An 18,269-nucleotide genomic window follows, 5' to 3' on the forward strand; every position below is an offset into this window, starting at 1 on the left:
TCTCCTGCCTGCTCAAATACAGGGCATGTTAATATTTGAGGTCCTGTCTCAGGATTCCATCTATCAACTATGGGGGTTGGGGGCCTCCCAGCATATGGAGGTGGCACTGTTGGTTGGACACTTGCGCCCTCTGGTGATAGAAAGGTGTTAGTAGCAGTCTCCTGTTGTAACTTTTCCCCTGATGGCTTTTTCTGCTCTAAACTTTCTTCTGTCTGACTAGCTCAAGAGACCTTCTCTTTTACTTGAATTTTTTCCTCTGACTAGCTCAAGAGACCTTCTCTTTTACTTGAATTTTTTCCTCTGTCTGACTAACTTGAAGGACCTTCTCTTTTACTTGAAACAATATGTCTTCTCCTTCCTCTACCATTGTCTGAACTGAAGGTTTTGGACTAAGCAACCAAGATACCAATGCCCACAATGGCAATGTGCCAACTGGCAGAGTTCCTGGGTTTTTCTTTTCCTTTTCCCTTAAATCTTCACCATGATGGTTCCATTGTGATATATTTAACAACTTCTCCTTAAAAAGCCATGGGCTACATTTTTGTATTGTATCAATGTATTCCCTGTCTGTTCTTGATTTTACTGAGATGCCCCCTTCCTCTAACAATTTACTTAACAGTCTTTCAGTTTGTTTTTTACTAATTTCTGATCCCATATTTCTACTATAATACAACCCAACAAGATGACGCCAAACAAAACCGAAACAGAATGAAACAAAAATGGAACAACAAAAAATAATTATAATAGCCTTTCTATCCTCCTGAGATGTCCATCCATCCTTTCTCCCTATCTGTTCCTCAGATGTAAATACTTTTTTCTAAGATGTGAGTGGTTTTTCTTCCGTCTCACTCATCTCCAGGGACAGGCAACTTAAAACAAAAGTGAAACAAAATGAAAGAAGAATCTTAAAATGGCTACCCATCCTCTCGCCCTGCCCTCAGGGGCAAGCAGTTTTCCTTATCACTTACCCTCAGTCATTCCGGTGCAGGCCACCAAATGACGCAGTCTGGCTGGGCAGAATTCATGAGCCACTTATCAAGCAGAAACAAACTTTAGTTTTAGAACACACACGCCGCACCACATGAGCTCTTCAGGAATTCCCTCAGAGCTCAACTGCCACCACCGGCTTCCCACAAGCCTCTCAACCCCCCCACACTCCTCCTGCTCTTGAGACTGATTGGCTGGGTCGTGTGGGCAGAGCCAAAAATGTCCCCCAATGAGCAGCTCCGTGGTCTGAAAGGGCAGGGAAACAGCCAAAGGAGCCTCACTGCAGAGGAGCCAATCAGCTGGCAGCTGGAAGGTTGCTGGGGCTGCTGTGAGCCAATCATCAGCTGGCAGCTGGAAGTCTGCTGGGGCCCCTTCGGCTGCGGCTCTCAACAAAAATCTATCAGGGAACTCCCCAAAACTGCAACATTCAAGACCTCAACGAACAATCCCACAAATAATTCTGATGTGAGAATATTTGCATTCCAAAAGAAGGACTTTGGGGCTTGGTGCAAATGAAGAGGTCCTTCTACAGTAAATGAAGTGCTTAAAGGAAGGAAAATTGATGGCCAGAAAAAATATGTACTGGACTGGAATTCATTCTGTACAATATGGCATGGGAAGGGCATAGTAATTATAACCCACCTATTCTCTTGTGCTAAAGTCAGTTGATAAAATACTAAAACTATTATATTGAATTAAACTATTTAGATCTCAAAATCCAAGATGGTGGGCCAGAGGGAGGCAGCATTCTGTGTTGCTCCATGGCACAGATCTCACCTAGTGGGAACATTGCATCTCTAAGAGTGATAGAGGACCTATATACATCTGTTCTCAAGAAGAAATCACCAGTGCTGTGCCCCCATGAAGGGCTCTGGGCCTCAGCATTCCAGTAGGACTCCCAGTTCCTGACAGCCAACACCTGAAGTTTTAGCCAATGCAGGGCTTACAAGTGCCTTAGCAAGATCACCTATTAGCATCATTGCAGAACTCCCAGACATTGCTCCACTCCAAAACAGGTCAGTCAGCTGCTACCTACCCTCAGCACAATGCCATTTCCTAGCTTCCCCCACTCCACCCGACACCCCAGAGCTGGAAGTGAACCACCTTCATCTTGGCTTACCTTCCTCTCCATATTTGGTGGGGGCAGCTCCCAGATTGGAACTCCAGCTGGCCAGGCACCTAGTTTCCAACTCCCCCTATCCCCAGTGAAAGAAACCCAGCACAGGAGCTTCCTGACACAAAACAGCTCTCAGTGGGACTGATGTGCAGTGCAACCAGGGTGACACACACGGGAGCCCCAGAAAAGAGGTCCCCCAATTGGGAACTGCTAAGGGAGAGAGAAACAGGGCAAAACTTTGGAGACTAACAGAGAGATCAGGAACTAGGAAAACTTCAGGCAAGATAGACAATAGGACCAGGTGCTCAAGTCATATGAGCAGACCCAAAAAGAGATCCTTGAGGTGCAGTCTCCCTGCAGGGATTTTGGGATGCCACTCCTCACTTCCAGGTTACCTTCACCGTCCTGAGGGAAGAGATAACAGTTAACAACAGACAACCCCACCTATTGGATGAGAAGGGAAGCAGAAAAGATACAGATCTCTAAAACTAGCAACAATCCTGGTTTCTTCATTTAAGATTTTTTTTTCTTTTTTCTTCTCTCCCTCTATTCTCCTGGCCTCACATCCCGAACATATGTGAAACAAAGAACTTTGCATAAATTCGGATTTTGAGGACTGGGACATTTAAATAATATAATATAGATGTGTCGTATACATATGTCTTTGTTTTCTTCTTTTATTTTTTTACCTCCAATCTATACTATTTTAACATCCTTTATTTTTCTAAATGTGTTTGAAATTCATACAACTATAAAACTGTGTTTGTTTAATGTACTCCACTATCTTTCCACATACTTGTCTACCCAAAACTACTTCCTGTCTATTCTCTTTCTACTAATTCTCTCCATAAGATTTCTCTTTCACTCTTCCTAAGATATATTAACTTCTATATCTTCATAACCTGCATCCTCAACATATGATCCTACGACTCATGCTCAGTTCATTGTCCACCATCAGAAACTGTAAACACTTTTACAAACTTACTGATTATATTACAGATGATAATCAAATCCAACATTTCTGTACTTGTGACCAAACTGTAAGCATCTTAATAGCAATGAATTCTTTATACATGGTATATTGTTTATATTGAGATCTGTTAACATTGTTCTTCCCTACAAAGAAGAGGTTTTGGAACCTAAAAAAGCACTACAAAACTATAGGGTAAAAACAATAACACCCTGGACCCACAGAGCTAGAAGGGACATGAAAAGACAAGGGAAGAAAGTGCCCCCAACAAATCAAGATACCACATTATTAAAATTCATGACAACAAAACCAGAAGAAATGACAGATAAGGACTTCAAGATGTACATGATTAAAATATTCTGTGAACTGAAGGAAGATATAAGAGAGCACATACAGGCAGCAAAAGAAAATCTCAACAAATATAGGAAGCCAAAGATCACCTCAAAAGGGAGATAGAGGTTCTAAAAAAAAAAAAAAGAAAGAAATTCTTGAAATGAAAAAAACAATAAAAGCTCAAAAGAAAGCATCACCAACAGATGAGATCACTTGGAAGACAGGACCTCAGACAATGAAGACAAAATATATAATCTTGAAAAGAATGTAGACCACACAATGAAAATGGTAAGAAACCTTGAGCAGAACATTCAAGAAATATGGGATAGCATAAAAACACCAAATTTAAGAGTTATTGGGATAGAGGAAGGCATAGAGGTCCAAACCAAAGGATTGAACAATCTATTCAATGAAATAATATAAAAAAAATTTAAAAAGAATGAATTGGAAAACCAAATTCAAGAAGCCTACAGGACACCGAATGTACAAAATCACAACAGGTCCACACCAAGGCACATTATAATGAAAATGCTAACATACAGAATAAGGAGAGAAAGGAATCAGATTACATAAAGGGGAAAACCAAGTAGGATAACTGCAGATTTTTCAACATAAACCCTAAAAGCTAGAAGAACCTGGAATGACCTATATCAAGCTCTGAAAGAAATGAATGCCAACCAAACATCTTGAATCCAGAAAAAATAAGCTTTAAATTTGATGATGAAATAAAAACTTTCCATGATAAACAAAAGTTAAAAGAATTAGAGCTAGAAAACCAGCACTACAAAACATCCTTGGCAAAATATTTCATGAAAAAGAAACAAAAAAAAAACAATAATGAAAATCAGCATTGAGAGGTATTACACTAAAGGAAAAACTAATCAAAGAAGAAAACAAGTCAAATTAAATAACAAAAATAATATACCCGGGAATACAAACCATGTCTCAATAATAACCCTAAGTATAATGGCTTAAACTCACCAATCAAAAGACATAGACTGGCAGATTGGATTAAAAAAAATTTGCTGCCTCCAGGAGACTCACCTGATAGAAAAAGACATACACAGACTGAAGGTGAGGCTGAGAAAAATCATACGATTCACATGGACTGCAGAAGCAATCAGGGGTTTCCATTCTCATATCAAATGAAGTATACTTAAAGCCAAAGTTAATGAAAAGGGATAAAGAAGGACATTTTATACTGCTCAAGGGAACCATACACCAACAAAACATGACAATCATAAATATATTTGCCCCCAAAAATGGAGCAACTATGTAATCAAACAAATTCTTCTCAAGTTCAAGAGCCAAATTGACCACAACAAAATAATCTGGGGTGACTTTAACACATCTCTCTCACCACTGGATAGATCTTCCAAACAAAAGTTGAATAAAGAAACTATAGATCTCAATAACACTATCAATAACTTAGACTTAACTGACATGTATAGAATATTTCATCCTTCATCAAGCAAATACACTTTCTTCTCAGCAGCAAATGGATCCTTCTCTAAAATAGAACATACAATATGCCACAAAGCAACTCTTAGAAAATAAAAGAAAGTAGAGATACTACCCTGCATTTTATCAGATGATAATCAAATAAAATTAGAAATCAATGACAAAAAAATAAAAAATAAATAAAAATTACTCCAACACCTGGAGACTAAACAATATGCTATTGAATGAACAATGGGTCACAAAACACATCAAGGAAGAGATTTAAAAATACTTAGCGGTAAATGAAAACATAGATACAACATATCAAAATCTCTGGGACACTATGAAAGCTGTACTCAAAGTTCATTGCATGGTGTTCCTTCCTTTAATGAAAAAGTCAACAAATAAATGACCTAATATTATATCTCAAAGTCCCTAGAAAAAGAGGAAAAAATAAACCCCAAAAGCAGTAAGAGAAAGGAAATAATTAAAATTAGAGCTGAAATCAATGAAATCAAAACAAAAGAAATAATTGAAAAAAATTGTCAAAACAAAAAAGTTCTTTGAAAAAATAAATAAAATTGACAGAATCTTAGCTACGTTAACAGAGAGAAAGAGAAAGAAAACTCCAACTACTAATATATGTGATGAAAAAGGTAACATCACAACAAGCACTACAAGAGTACAGAAGATAATTAGAAATTATTTCAAAAACTTATACTTCAATAAAATAGAAAATATCGAAGGCATTGACAAATTTCTAGGGTCATATAATTTGCCCACATTGAATCAGGATGAGGTATACAATTTAAACAGACCAATATCAAGTGATGAAATAGAAGATGCCATCAGAAGACTACCTACCAAGAAAAGTCAAGGACTAGATGGTTACACAGCTGAGTTCTACAAGACCTTTAAAGAAGAACTAATACCATTACTCTTCAATTTATTTCAGAAAATAGAAAAAGAGGGAGCACTTCCAAACTCATTCTATGAGGCCAATATCACCTTGATTCCAAAACCAGGCAAAAACAAATCAAAGAAAGAAAACTTCAGACCAATACCTCTAATGAACATAGATGCAAAAATTCTCAATAAAATTCTTGCAAATTGAATACAAAAACATATCAAAAAGATAGTACACCATGATCAAGTAGGGTTCAACCCAGGGATACAAGGTTGGTTCAACATACAGAAATCAATAATGTACTTCATCACATCAATTCAAAGATAAGAATCATATAACCATCTCAATAGACTCAGAAAAAGCATTTGAAAAAATCCAACACGCCTTCATGTTCAAAACACTAGAAAAATTAGGGATGCCAGGAACATATCTCAACATTGTAAAGGCTATCTATGCTAAGCCCCACTCCAACATCATTCTAAATGGATAAAAATTGAAGGCATTCCCTCTAAAAACTGGAACAAGACAGGAATGCCCTCTTTAACCACTTCTATTTAACATAGTTCTTGAAACCTGGCTAGAGCAATTAGACAGACCAAAGGAATTAAAGAAATACACATAGGTAAAAAAGAACTTAAATTGCACTATTTGCTGATGATATGTTTCTATACCTAAAAGACCCAAAATTTCCACCAGAAAACTTCGAGAATTAGTAAATAAATTCAGCAAAGAACAGAATATAAAATTGACACCCATAAATTGAAGGCATTTTTGTATATCAGTGACAAATCCTTTGAAAGGTAAATGAGGAAAACATTTACAATAGTCTCAAAAAAATAAATAAAAGATTTGGGAATCAATGAGAGAGGTGAAAGGTCTATACAATGAAAACTACAGAAATCAAAGAAGACCTTAGAAGATGGAAAGATCTACTTTGCTCTTGGATAGGCAGAATTAATATTATAAAAAAGATCATACTATCAAAAGCACTATTCATATTTAATGCCATTCTGATCAAAATCCTAATGGTATTCCTCATAGAAATAGAAAAGGCAATCATGAAATTCATCTGAAAAAATATGAGACCCAGAATAGCTTAAGCAATCCTTAGCAGGAAGAGGGAGGCATGTGGTATCACTATACCAGAACTTAAACTATAGTACAGAGCAATAGTATCAAAAACAGAATGGTATTGGCACCAAAACAGACTGGTAGACCAATGGTATAGAATAGAGACACAGAGACTAACCCACAGAACTATAGTTATCTTATATTAGACACGGATGCCAAAAATATACATTGAAGAAAAGATAACCTCTTCAACAAATGGTGCTGGGAAAACTAGAAATCCATCAAATGAAATTTAATTCCTATCTCTCACCATGCACAAAACTCAACTCAAAGTGTATCAAGGACCCACAAATTAAACCAGAGACCTTGTGTGGAATAGAAGAAAAAGTAGGCCCTAATCTCCATCATGTGGGGGTAGGCCTCAACTTCCTAAATAAGACTCCTATAGTGCAAGAATTAAAATCAAGAATCAATAAATGGAGGCAGTGGCCTGAGGCCTGGCCACATCCGCACCCCGGGGAGAGGGTTGGAGCTTCCTAGGCCAGGTGCCTGATACCTCCCACTGGAGCCAGGGAGCCCTCTGGGCTGCAGTTACAGGAACCTTCCCTCTACACCATCAAGGCTGTTTTCATCCTAGATAAAGATGAGCCACAGCTGCTGGCCATGTATTATGATGACACATTCCCATTCATGAAGGAGCAGATGGTTTTTAAGAAAAATGTCTTCAACAGGACCACTAGGACTGAGAGTGAGATTGCATTTTTCGGGGGCATGACTGTTGTCTACAAGAGCAGCATTGACCTCTTCCTGTATGTGGTGGGCTCATCCCATGAGAACGAGAATGTGGAGAAGCGCTGGTTGCTGGAGAACATGGATGGAGCCTTCTTGGTGCTGGGTGAGATTGTGGATGGCGGTGTGATTCTAGAGAGTGACACTCAGCAAGTGATCCAGAAAGTGAATTTTAGGGCAGATGACAGCCCAGCCTAAATGAACAGAGTGTGACCCAGGTTCTCCAGTCTGCCAAGGAACAAATTAAATGGTTGTTACTGAAATGAAGGCTGTGTATTCAAGGCTTCCTTCCCCAAAGCAACCATTTCCCCATTCCTAGCAAAAGCCCAAGGGGCAGAAGAAACCCTTCTGCCCTCCCAGGCCTCCCTCAGAACTGACCCTTGAGGAATTGGGCAAGGGATTCTGAGAAACAAAGGGTTGGCCCCTGCTTGATTACCCCTTCTCAGCACCCTGGCTGCCCTTGGGCCATGGGAACCAGATGAGCTGCTTTGCTCAGAACTTCTCCTAGACTTCTGGAGTCAGGGCCCCAATAAATATGCTTTGTCTCCTGAAAAAAAAAAAAAAAAAGAATCAATAAATGGGATGAATTCAAACTAAAAAGTTTTGTCTCAGCACAACAAACAATCTGTGGGGGCTAGTGTTGTGGCTCAGCAGTAGAGTGCTCGCCTAGCACGTGTGAGGTCCTGGGTTTGATCCTCAGCACCACATAAAAAATAAATATATTAAATAAAGTATTGTGTCCAACTACAACTAAAAAATTTTTAAAAATTAAAGAAGAAAAAAGAAAAAAAACAATCTGTGAGGTGAATAGTGAACCTACACCTTGGGAGCAAATTTTTACCCCTCCCACATCAGATAGAGCACTAATCTCTAGGGTATATAAAGAACTCAAAGAGCTAACCACCAAAAAAATAATAAATGGGCCAAAGACCCGAAAAGACACTTCTCAGAAAAGGATATACCATCAGTCAACAAATATATGAAAAAATGTTTATCATTTCTAGCAATTAGAGAGATGCAAATCAAAACTACTCATGTCAGAATGGCAGCTATTATGAAAACAAACAACAATAAGTGTTGGAGAGAATGGATGAAAGAAGGTACACTCATACACTGCTGGTGGGACTGCAAATTGGTGCATCCAATATGGAAAGCAGTATGGAGATTTCTTGGAAAATTGGAAATGGAACCACAATTTGACCCAGCTATCTCTCTCCTTGGTCTATACTCAAAGGACTTAAAAACAGCATACTACAGGGACACAACCACATCAATGTTTATAGCAGCACAATTCACAATAGCTAAACTGTGGAACCAACCTAGATGCCCTTCAATAGATGAATGGATTAAAAAAAATGTGGCATATACACACAATGGAATATTACTCAGCAATAAAAGAGAATAAAATCATAGCATTTGCAGGTAAATGGATAGAGCTAGAGAAGATAATGCTAAGTGAAGTTAGCCAATCCCAAAAAAACAAATGCTGAATGTTTTCTCTGATATAAGGAGACTGATCATAGTGGGCCAGGTAGGGGGACGATGGAAGGAATAGACAAACTCTAGATAGGGCAGGGGGTGGAAGGGGAAGGTTAGAAATGATAGTGGAATGTGATGAACATCATTATCCAAAGTACATGTATGAAGACATAAATTGGTGTGAATATACTTTGTATACAACCAGAAACATGAAAAATTTGTGCTCCATATGTCTAATATGAATTTTAATGCATTCTGTTGTCATATATTAAAAATGAATAAAAATAAATAAATAAAACAAAATTGATTGATTAAAATTAAACTATTTAATACAGTTTAAATATATTATATTATAATTATACTATATATTATATAATTATATAATTATATTATATTATCATAATTATAATATATTATATATTATAATATATTATATAATTAAAATGCATTATATAATAATATATAATTATATAATTATGATTATATAACATAAGTACATTATAATTATGATTACATATTATATGATATGATACATTATAATATAATATAGTATAATTATATTATAATATGATTTTATTATATTATAATTAAACTATATTAAAATATACTTCAAAGTACACATCATTTTACATTTTAGTAGTGGGAATCCAACTATTGATTCTGAATAGGTGAAGAATCAAGTATGTGTACTTCTTCTAAATTATTTATCAATAAATGGATATCATTTTACATCATCTTCAATAAGTTGCTAACACTTTATATTGTCACTTAACTGTCTGTTTATACATCCTCATGACAGACAACTTGTGACAAGAAATAAGGAGAGACTGCAAGAGAGCAGTGTTGGGCACCTGCTTTCAGAGACAGGGAGGAGTCGAGTCTGAGGGAAAGCCATGGACAAAGTGGGAGGATGTTCATTGTCCATCTCCTGAAGGAAGGGAGGGGCTTTCAGCAGTCAGGAGTGAGCTCTAGCTGCCAAGGGTGAGCATGTTTAATTTGGATTCAGTCATGTGAGAACATTTTTCTGTTGCTCTCTTCACTCTGTTACCCCTCTAGAAATTAAACTCATTGAAAACAGGATTTTTTTTTTCAGTTTTGTCACTGCTATATATATACAGAGCCCAGAACCCAGTATGGCAGAGAGTACATATTCAACACGTATTTGTAGAATGAGTATGCAAGTTCACCTGAGTATATATCTAAGGAAGAGACAGATCTGAGGCAATAACCTTGATTGCTGTGGCTTGTACATGTTGGATTGGGGTTCTGTGTTGATTCAAGTGGAAATCGTACATGGCTGGTGATGCAGCTCAGTGACAGAGCACTTGTCTAGCATGGGAGACCCTAAGTTCCATCCTCCAGACCTCAGAAAAAGAAAGGAAGGGAGAAAAGAAGAAAGGAAGGAAAGAAGGAAGGATGGAAATGAGGAGGGAAGAAAGGAAGGAAGGGATGGAGGGAAAGAGGGAAGAAAAGTGAAGAGGGAGGGAGGGGATATGTTAAATAAGAAACATTACTTTAGGTTGTAGAGAATAGGAAAGGAACATAGACTTGATCCCTGAGGGTTGGCTGGATCAAATGGGTGAATGTGGAGCCAGAAGGAAGAATGTGCTATGGCTCCAGGTGCTCTGCAAAGAAACTACAGGAGCAGGTGGATGGCGGTAGAGTCCCATAAGCAAATGTACTGCAGAGCAGGGTGAGTTATTTGAACATCTAAAACATTTAAATTAAATAAGAGATAATGAGCTATTCATCAACAAGATGTTATATACAGAGCTGAAAATCTATCATTTGAACAAAAAAACTCTAATATTTAACCCCTAAATCCACAATCCCACAAGGGATTTCAGTGGGAAAAGTCATGAAAAATGATTGAGACTAATTAGTGACAAACATTAGTTTGTCACTAATGTGAGATCAAGCAACTGTGTTCTTGTGAGCTCAGTGTCCACAGAACAGGCATTCTATACTGGGTCTAGTGGAGAAAGGAAGGAAATAAGTGATTTCTAGAGAAGATATGTTCCAATCTGGACTGGATTCTTATACAACATGCTATGGCAGTGGCAAACCATATATCCCATTGATTTTATACATAGTGCTTCCTTTACTTTATCAAATATTGAAATAACTAAATTGTATAAATACCAAAGATCCAAACATGAATAAATTTATATGAGAATTGTTGGACTTATTAATTCACATTAGGTGAATTAATAAAAGGCATGTGTATTTATAAATTGTAATGAAGGTACAAGTTTTATAGAATCTTCCTTAAGAGCACTAAATTTTTAATTGACATCTATGTATGTATATGCAGCACTATGTAAATTAAATGACAATAATTTCAGAGAGTGTGTTGCAATCTACAACTCAAACCATCCATGTGTGAATAGACTCAGTGACCTGCAGAGCTGCAAAAGCAAGTTGGACTCTCAGATCCCCAGACTAAAAGGAGGTATGTGCTTTGGAAACACCAGAGGGCACTGTAGAACTGTCCACACAACTGTTCAATTAGGACCATTAATCCCAAGGAGTATCTTTAAGATTCAGTCAATGCTATTAAACCACAGGGAAGTGAGCAGTCAAAAAAAAAAAAAAAAAAAGGAACCTACACTCTGCATTATATTTGGTGCTAAAAACTCACAAAAGCAGAATAACAAAATTTATGGTTTATGTTTACAGGACATTATTAGATGTTTTCTGATATACATTATAATAAAATCATACTATAAACTATATATCATTATAAATTATCCAATGAGCTTTAAAGAATCATACATGTATAATGAAAATGCACAACAAACTCCAAACTTCAATTGCTTGTGCCTTTTTTGGTGATGTCTTATTATGTTTTCAATAAATGTGCATAAATGGTTAAAGTTCCCTTGCCAAGTGTAATGTGGTTGGCAGATTATGGACCAAAAAGATGTTCACAGCCTAATCCCTGGAGTCTATGAATATGTTAGGATGTGCGATAAAGTAATAATAAGTTATACACAGAATTAATGTTACTACTTAGCTCACATTAAGATTAGGATATAATCCTATAATCTACCTGAAGACAATGGGATCATGAATGTCCTTAAAAGAAGAAAAGAAAATTAGAAGAACAAGTCAAAGTGGTGTATGTGAAATGGTCTCTGTTCATTTTCTCTGATTTTGAAATGGAGGAGGTGGCCATCAGCCAAGGAATGTAGGTGACCCCTAGGAGAAAAAAGCAAGAAGATTGTTTCTCCCCTGATATCTACAGAAAATAGCACAGCCTTGCCAACATGCTGAGGTTAGTCCACTGAGATCCATGTCACTATGAGATTCACTGACCTTTGCAAATGTAAGATAAGTAATTTGTGTTGGTTCATTCTAATTTATAATCATTCGTAATTATAGATATCGACCAATTTTCCCTTAGACAAATGGCCCAGATTTATGGGTAAATATAATCCATTTGATCAGAGTGATCTAAACTCTGGAACTTGGGGTGATGATGTGGCTTTGGGCAACTGTCTTACCAAGCTCAGCCAACTTCCACCCTGAAAAAATGGACATGATTATAGAATATGAACAAAAGATTAATTACATCCCTCTGAGTAGGTTTTCCTCTATAACCCCAAGCAGTAAAAATGTCCAGCTCCACTCTTCTGTTTCATGGCACTTTTATATTTGCTTATTGAGTCCTGTTGCGTTTTCCTTGGAAACAATAGGCCCCTAAAGCATAAAGAGTCTGCATACAATAGTAATATTGATCTGGGCACAGTGCTTGACACACAAAAATCTCCATCAATCATTCTAGGATTCAAATGAAAAGGTAAAATTGAAGAGTCAGAAATTAAAGGAGAATAAACTTTTATATGTAATCTTCAAGGGACATCATGGAACACTTTCTGGGGGCCCATAAAATATGCTCACATATGGAGATGTCCCCAGAGGAACTCATATCTGAAGAGGGGTGAACAGAGGAGGTGAATCTTCTGTCACTAATGTGAGCTCAAGCAACTGTGTTCTTCTGGTAGCCCCAGCACCTGCTTCCTCCCAGGTTCTGCCCATCAGGCAAATAAAAGTATCTTCATACTCCAGACTCTGTCTTGCATCATTCCAAGCCAGAAGTACAGACAGTGAAAGACAGTGGGTGGAGGCACATTTGCATGAGCTGCTCCACCTTAAGTTCAGTGGAGAGAGATAAGAAAGGCTGAGCACAGCCCACAACAGCTTGGGAACTCAGGAAACAGGGTTCAACATGGTCGGGAAGCTTCTCCTTCTTATGATGCTCACTCACTGCCCAGGTAGGGACAGACCTCTGTGCCCCATGGCAGACCCCTATCCTGAGTCTATCCTCATGGGCTCAAATCCCCAAACACATGCAGCCTGGCTCTGACTTCCACTGTGATGTGTCTGTGTTTACAGGGTCCCTCTCCCAACTTGTGCTGACTCAGCCACCCTCTGCATCTGCCTCTGTGGGACAAACAGCCAAACTCACCTGCACCCTGAGCAGTGGCTACAGTAGTTACTGGGTGGCTTGGTACCAGCAAAGCCCAGGGAAGAGCCCCAGGTTTGTGATGCGAGTGGGCACTAGTGGCATTGTGGGATCCAAGGGGGATGAGATTCCTGATCGCTTCTCAGGCTCAGGCTCTGGCCTGGATCGGTACCTGACCATCCAGAACATCCAGGAAGAGGATGAGAATGTCTACTACTGTGGGGCACCCCATGGCAGTGGGAGCAGCCACGTGTAACTCATAGTGACACAGGCAGAGGGGAAGTGGGACAAAAACCACCAGACTGATGGGGCCTGTTACAATGCACTTCCAAGTGTCCTGACTGAAGGTCAGAAGGAGCCTCCTGACTCTGATTAATAATTTCTTTCTTCCCAGATATTTTATGAATTTAATTCACATTAATTATTACCCACATAAAAATATGTTTTTAGCAGTGTTTGAAATATTGAGTATATTTGGACATGTGTGTTTCTTCTCAATCATGAGTCCACTGACAAAAATTTATTTTGGAGATTGTTAAGCTTTTTCAGATGTATACATCATACAGCCCTTTTGTCACTATTTTGTGTTACTTTTGTCCATATTCAGCAATGAGGAATATTCCACACAGTGATGGGATTTGAATATTTCCCTTTAAATTCCAGATCTTTGTATTTATTTATTTAGTTTTGTTCAAAACTTTTTTAATTGGTTTCATTTTTTTAAATACATGACAGCAGAATGCATCACAATTCTTATTACACATATAGAATGATTTTTTTATATCTCTATTTGTATATAAAGTATATAAGTTCATACCAATCCATGTCTTTATACATGTACTTTGGATAATGATGTTCATCACATTCCTCCATCATTGCTAACCTCCTGCTCCCTCACTTTCCCTCCCACCCCTCTGTCCTATCTAGAGTTCTCCAATTCCTCCCATGCTCCCTGTCCCTACCCAACTATGAGTCAGTCACCTTGTATCAGAGAAAACATTCACCATTTGTTTTTTGTGGATTGGCCAACTTCACTTAGAATTATCTTCTCAAACTATATCATTTCACCTGCAAATGCCATGATTTTATTCTCTTTTATTGCTGAGTAATAGTCCATTGTGTATATAAACCACATTTTTTAATTTTAATTTTTTTTATCTACTGAAAGGCATTTAGGTTGGTTCCACAGTTTAGCTATCATGAATTGTGCTGCTATAATCATTGATGTGCCTGTGTCCCTATAGTATGCTGTTTTTAAGTCCTTTAGGTATAGACCCCCCCCCAACTTGGGGTAACACATGCATGCATGGTCCTCCTGGGCTTTACCCACCTTGCCACATTCCAACACTGACATGTACACAAAGATCTCAGGGTGTTTGTTTGTGACTATCAGAGAGAAACACAGTGCCAGAAACATAGAGAACCTATGCAACACCCAGGATGTGGATTTGAGCCTGCCCTGTAACTGAGGTACCTTTGAGATTTGCCCCTTTTCTATCCATACAGTAAATTTATTCACATGAAGGTGAAATCATTGTGTGACGTGTTTATGTTACTAATTACCCAGATCCAGGGCAGATCACACAGGTTAATACTGATTTTGCTTGAGACACCAGTCATGCTCAGGGGTTCCAGACAAACTACAATTAGTGTCAATTCACCTCAACTTTAGGAATTCCCATGAATACCTCAGGTTTGCAGATTCATACTACTTTGTCACAGAAAAAAAATGAAAGTTCTCTACTTTAGAAGATTACAGTTGGGCTGGGGATGTGGCTCAAGTGGTAGCGCGTTCACCTGGCATGCGTGTGGCCTGGTTCGATCCTCAGCACTACATACAAACAAAGATGTTGTGTCCACCAAAAACTAAAAAAATGAATATTAAAAAATTCTCTCTCTCTCTCTCTCTCTCTCTCTCTCTCTCTCTCTCTCTCTTTAAAAAAAAAGAAGATTACAGTCATATTATAAATAAATCATATCAAGTCAGTTAAGGAGACAGTGAACGCCCTTTAGGAAGTTCATAGATTTGAAGCATCTTTATACTCAGGATGCCTTGCTCTGCTGATAGTTTTATATTGTATTACCCAGCACATATGATCACTCAGGAAATGAGAATCCAGAGTATTTTGGGGGTGTTTATTCCTTAAACATATCAACATAATTCTGTTGGAGTTAACTCAATTCCATGAAAATGAGGAGATTGTTTTGATATAATGCACTCAAAGCTCCAAATGTGTAGTCATCTATTTGGTCTTTCTAGTATGGTCCTTCTCCTTTCTTAACCTATCTGAGGACAGACCATGAATCACTTCCTGAGCATAAAGTCAGCTGTGGTCCCTGAGGAAATACCTAAGATGAGCAGGTTACCCACCAGAAGCCAGGTCAAAGGCCAGACTTCAACTTCCAAAATATTCACTCTTCATGCACACATAATCTCTCTTTAATTAAACCACATTTGGCTACACAGGACAGGACATGACCCTTGCTCCAAATGGCTGCCATGATCCCAGGTCTGGGAAGATTCACCAGCATGGAAAGAAGATGGAAAGATGGCAAGGAGATGCCCCTCTGTCACTGCTCAGAGGAGACCAGGAGTGAGCAAATATGCATGTGTTCATTTGTGCTCAGACATAGAGACATATGTTGAATTTAATTTTCTCATAATCTTTTATTCCTATACAAAGAAATGAGTTCTTATAGAAATTCATAAGACAATAAATTTTATCTGGTTAATGACAAAAATCTGGAGTTTTCAGCTAGAAAATCAATTTTTCACTCTGTACTTTGATATTGGGTATAACCTAAGGAGGTTGATTGTGATGTTTAATTCATTTTCCAGAGAAGAACTAACTTTCCCTATCAAAATTTTAAAGTTAACCTCTTCTAATAAATAGTCCTTCAGGATCTCTGGTGAGACATTTCTCAATGTTGTTCACGATATAAGTGAATGTTGTATTCAAATACATTAAAATATTGTTTATTCTGGTAACTGATCATGATCAAAGTAATACTCTTCTCTTTCAATGTTAGAATATTAAATAGTTAAAGAATATGATAAAATATACAATAGCCACATAAAGTGTAGAATTTTACACTCAATTGAATATGAAAAGAATAGGTGGAATCATCCCCATATTTTTGCTGTGAATTTCTATGTTTAAATTTTAGTTAGGGAAATATTGAAAACATTAGTTAAATTTTTAGGTTTAGAAATTTCCTCATAGAGTATTATCATAAAAGCAAAAGTCCACTCAACTCATGGTGGTAAAGACTTCTCTAGAAGATGATGTGGAGCTTGGTCATAAGTAAAGATAGTGAAATAGGGGCAGAAGGACCAGAAGGACTCAGAGACAATGTGACCCTGTGGTCCAGGAATAAGAATCCTCTTTACAAATAGAATCTACTAGTGCTTGTGTTCAGAATATAAGAGGAGGAGTTGAGGTAGAGTGCTGGGAAGAAAAGCAATGAGATTTTAAATGGGAAATTAATGTTTATTTTATCTTGATGTAGAAAAGAATCTATAGGAGTTTATTTAGGTAGAAAAATGCTTTTATCATACACATGTAAAGGAAATATCTTTCTGAATACTCTGTATGTAATTTAAAAAAGAGAGAGAGAGAGAGAAGATAAAGAAGAAAGAAAGTAGATAACAGCTAGCCAGAGTCTCTGCATGACTCAGGTGGGAAGTGCACCTGGAGAAGGACAGGGAGGTACTCATGAGGAAAGCTTATGGACAGTATATGGAGATGAGTGCTTACGTGCTGTGGGAGAAAAAAGGTCCCTCAGCAGTCAGAAGTGGGCTCCAGATACTCAGGGTGAGCGTGGTCTGGTGGTATCAGCAGCATGAGGACAAGTCACTGGGACTCTGCTCACTGTGTGTTTCTCTACTAGGAACTATGTTTGTTCAGAAGAGAAATTTTGTTTTGCTTTGGCACTTCTATATATACAGACCCCAGAATGCAGCCTGACAGAAAGCAAAACATGCAACAGTACCCAGGCTGACCTTTTAAATTCACCAGAGGAGAAAACCCAGAGAGAAAAGAGGACTTTGGCAAAGATCATGATTGATGCTCATTTTCAGACATTTAAAGTTAAGGAACTAAATTGATTCAGGACAAAGGGTCAAATGAGAAATTTGACATTAGGTTAAGCAAGAGGTAAGGAAAATGGCCTTGAGTGAGGGGAAGTTGAAGTATAGGATGAACATGGGTTTTTGTGAAGATAGTACAGAAGCACAAGATTGTTCTCCAGGTCCTGAGTAAAGAAACCATAGGAGCTGGTGGATGGTGGTAAAAATTTTGAGCACAGAAGATGGAGTCCATGTACAAATACATTGCAGAGCAGAGTGAGTTGTATGAATATCTAGCAACATTTATATTAACTAGGATCTGGTGAGATGTTCATTAACAAAATGTCAGATCCAGAGGTCAAAATCTATCATGGAACTTCCCAAAACTGCAACATCAAGACCTCAAGGCACAATCCCACAAATGATTCTGATGTGAGAACATTTGCAAGCCAAATGAAGGACTTTGGGGCTTGTTGCAAATGAAGAGCTGCTGCTACAGTAAATGAAATGCTTAAAGGAAGGAAATAATTGATGGCCAGAAAAGGTATGTGCTGGACTGGAATTCATTCTGTACAATATGACATGGGAAGGGCATAGTAATTATAACCCACCTATTCTCTTGTGCTTCAGTCAGTTGAT

At 37.9% G+C, this 18,269-nt stretch overlaps 1 protein-coding gene and 1 gene segment (V, D, J or C); both read left to right on the forward strand.

Moving 5' to 3' along the window:
• Positions 1-3,162: 3,162 nt before the first annotated feature.
• LOC143406926 (coatomer subunit zeta-2-like) lies at positions 3,163-7,812 on the forward strand. Its single transcript, XM_077105146.1, has 2 exons — positions 3,163-3,180; positions 7,423-7,812. The coding sequence occupies exons 1-2, from the start codon at positions 3,163-3,165 to the stop codon at positions 7,810-7,812; spliced, it is 408 nt and encodes a 135-aa protein (XP_076961261.1).
• A 5,504-nt stretch (positions 7,813-13,316) lies between these two features.
• Positions 13,317-13,817, forward strand: LOC143406935 (immunoglobulin lambda variable 9-49-like). The segment is given in 2 exon segments: positions 13,317-13,370; positions 13,492-13,817. Coding segments are annotated over 2 exon segments (372 nt in total).
• Positions 13,818-18,269: the final 4,452 nt, after the last annotated feature.

The sequence above is a fragment of the Callospermophilus lateralis genome, chromosome 1, assembly GCF_048772815.1.
Source record: "Callospermophilus lateralis isolate mCalLat2 chromosome 1, mCalLat2.hap1, whole genome shotgun sequence".
In the NCBI taxonomy this organism is placed as follows: Eukaryota; Metazoa; Chordata; class Mammalia; order Rodentia; family Sciuridae; genus Callospermophilus; species Callospermophilus lateralis.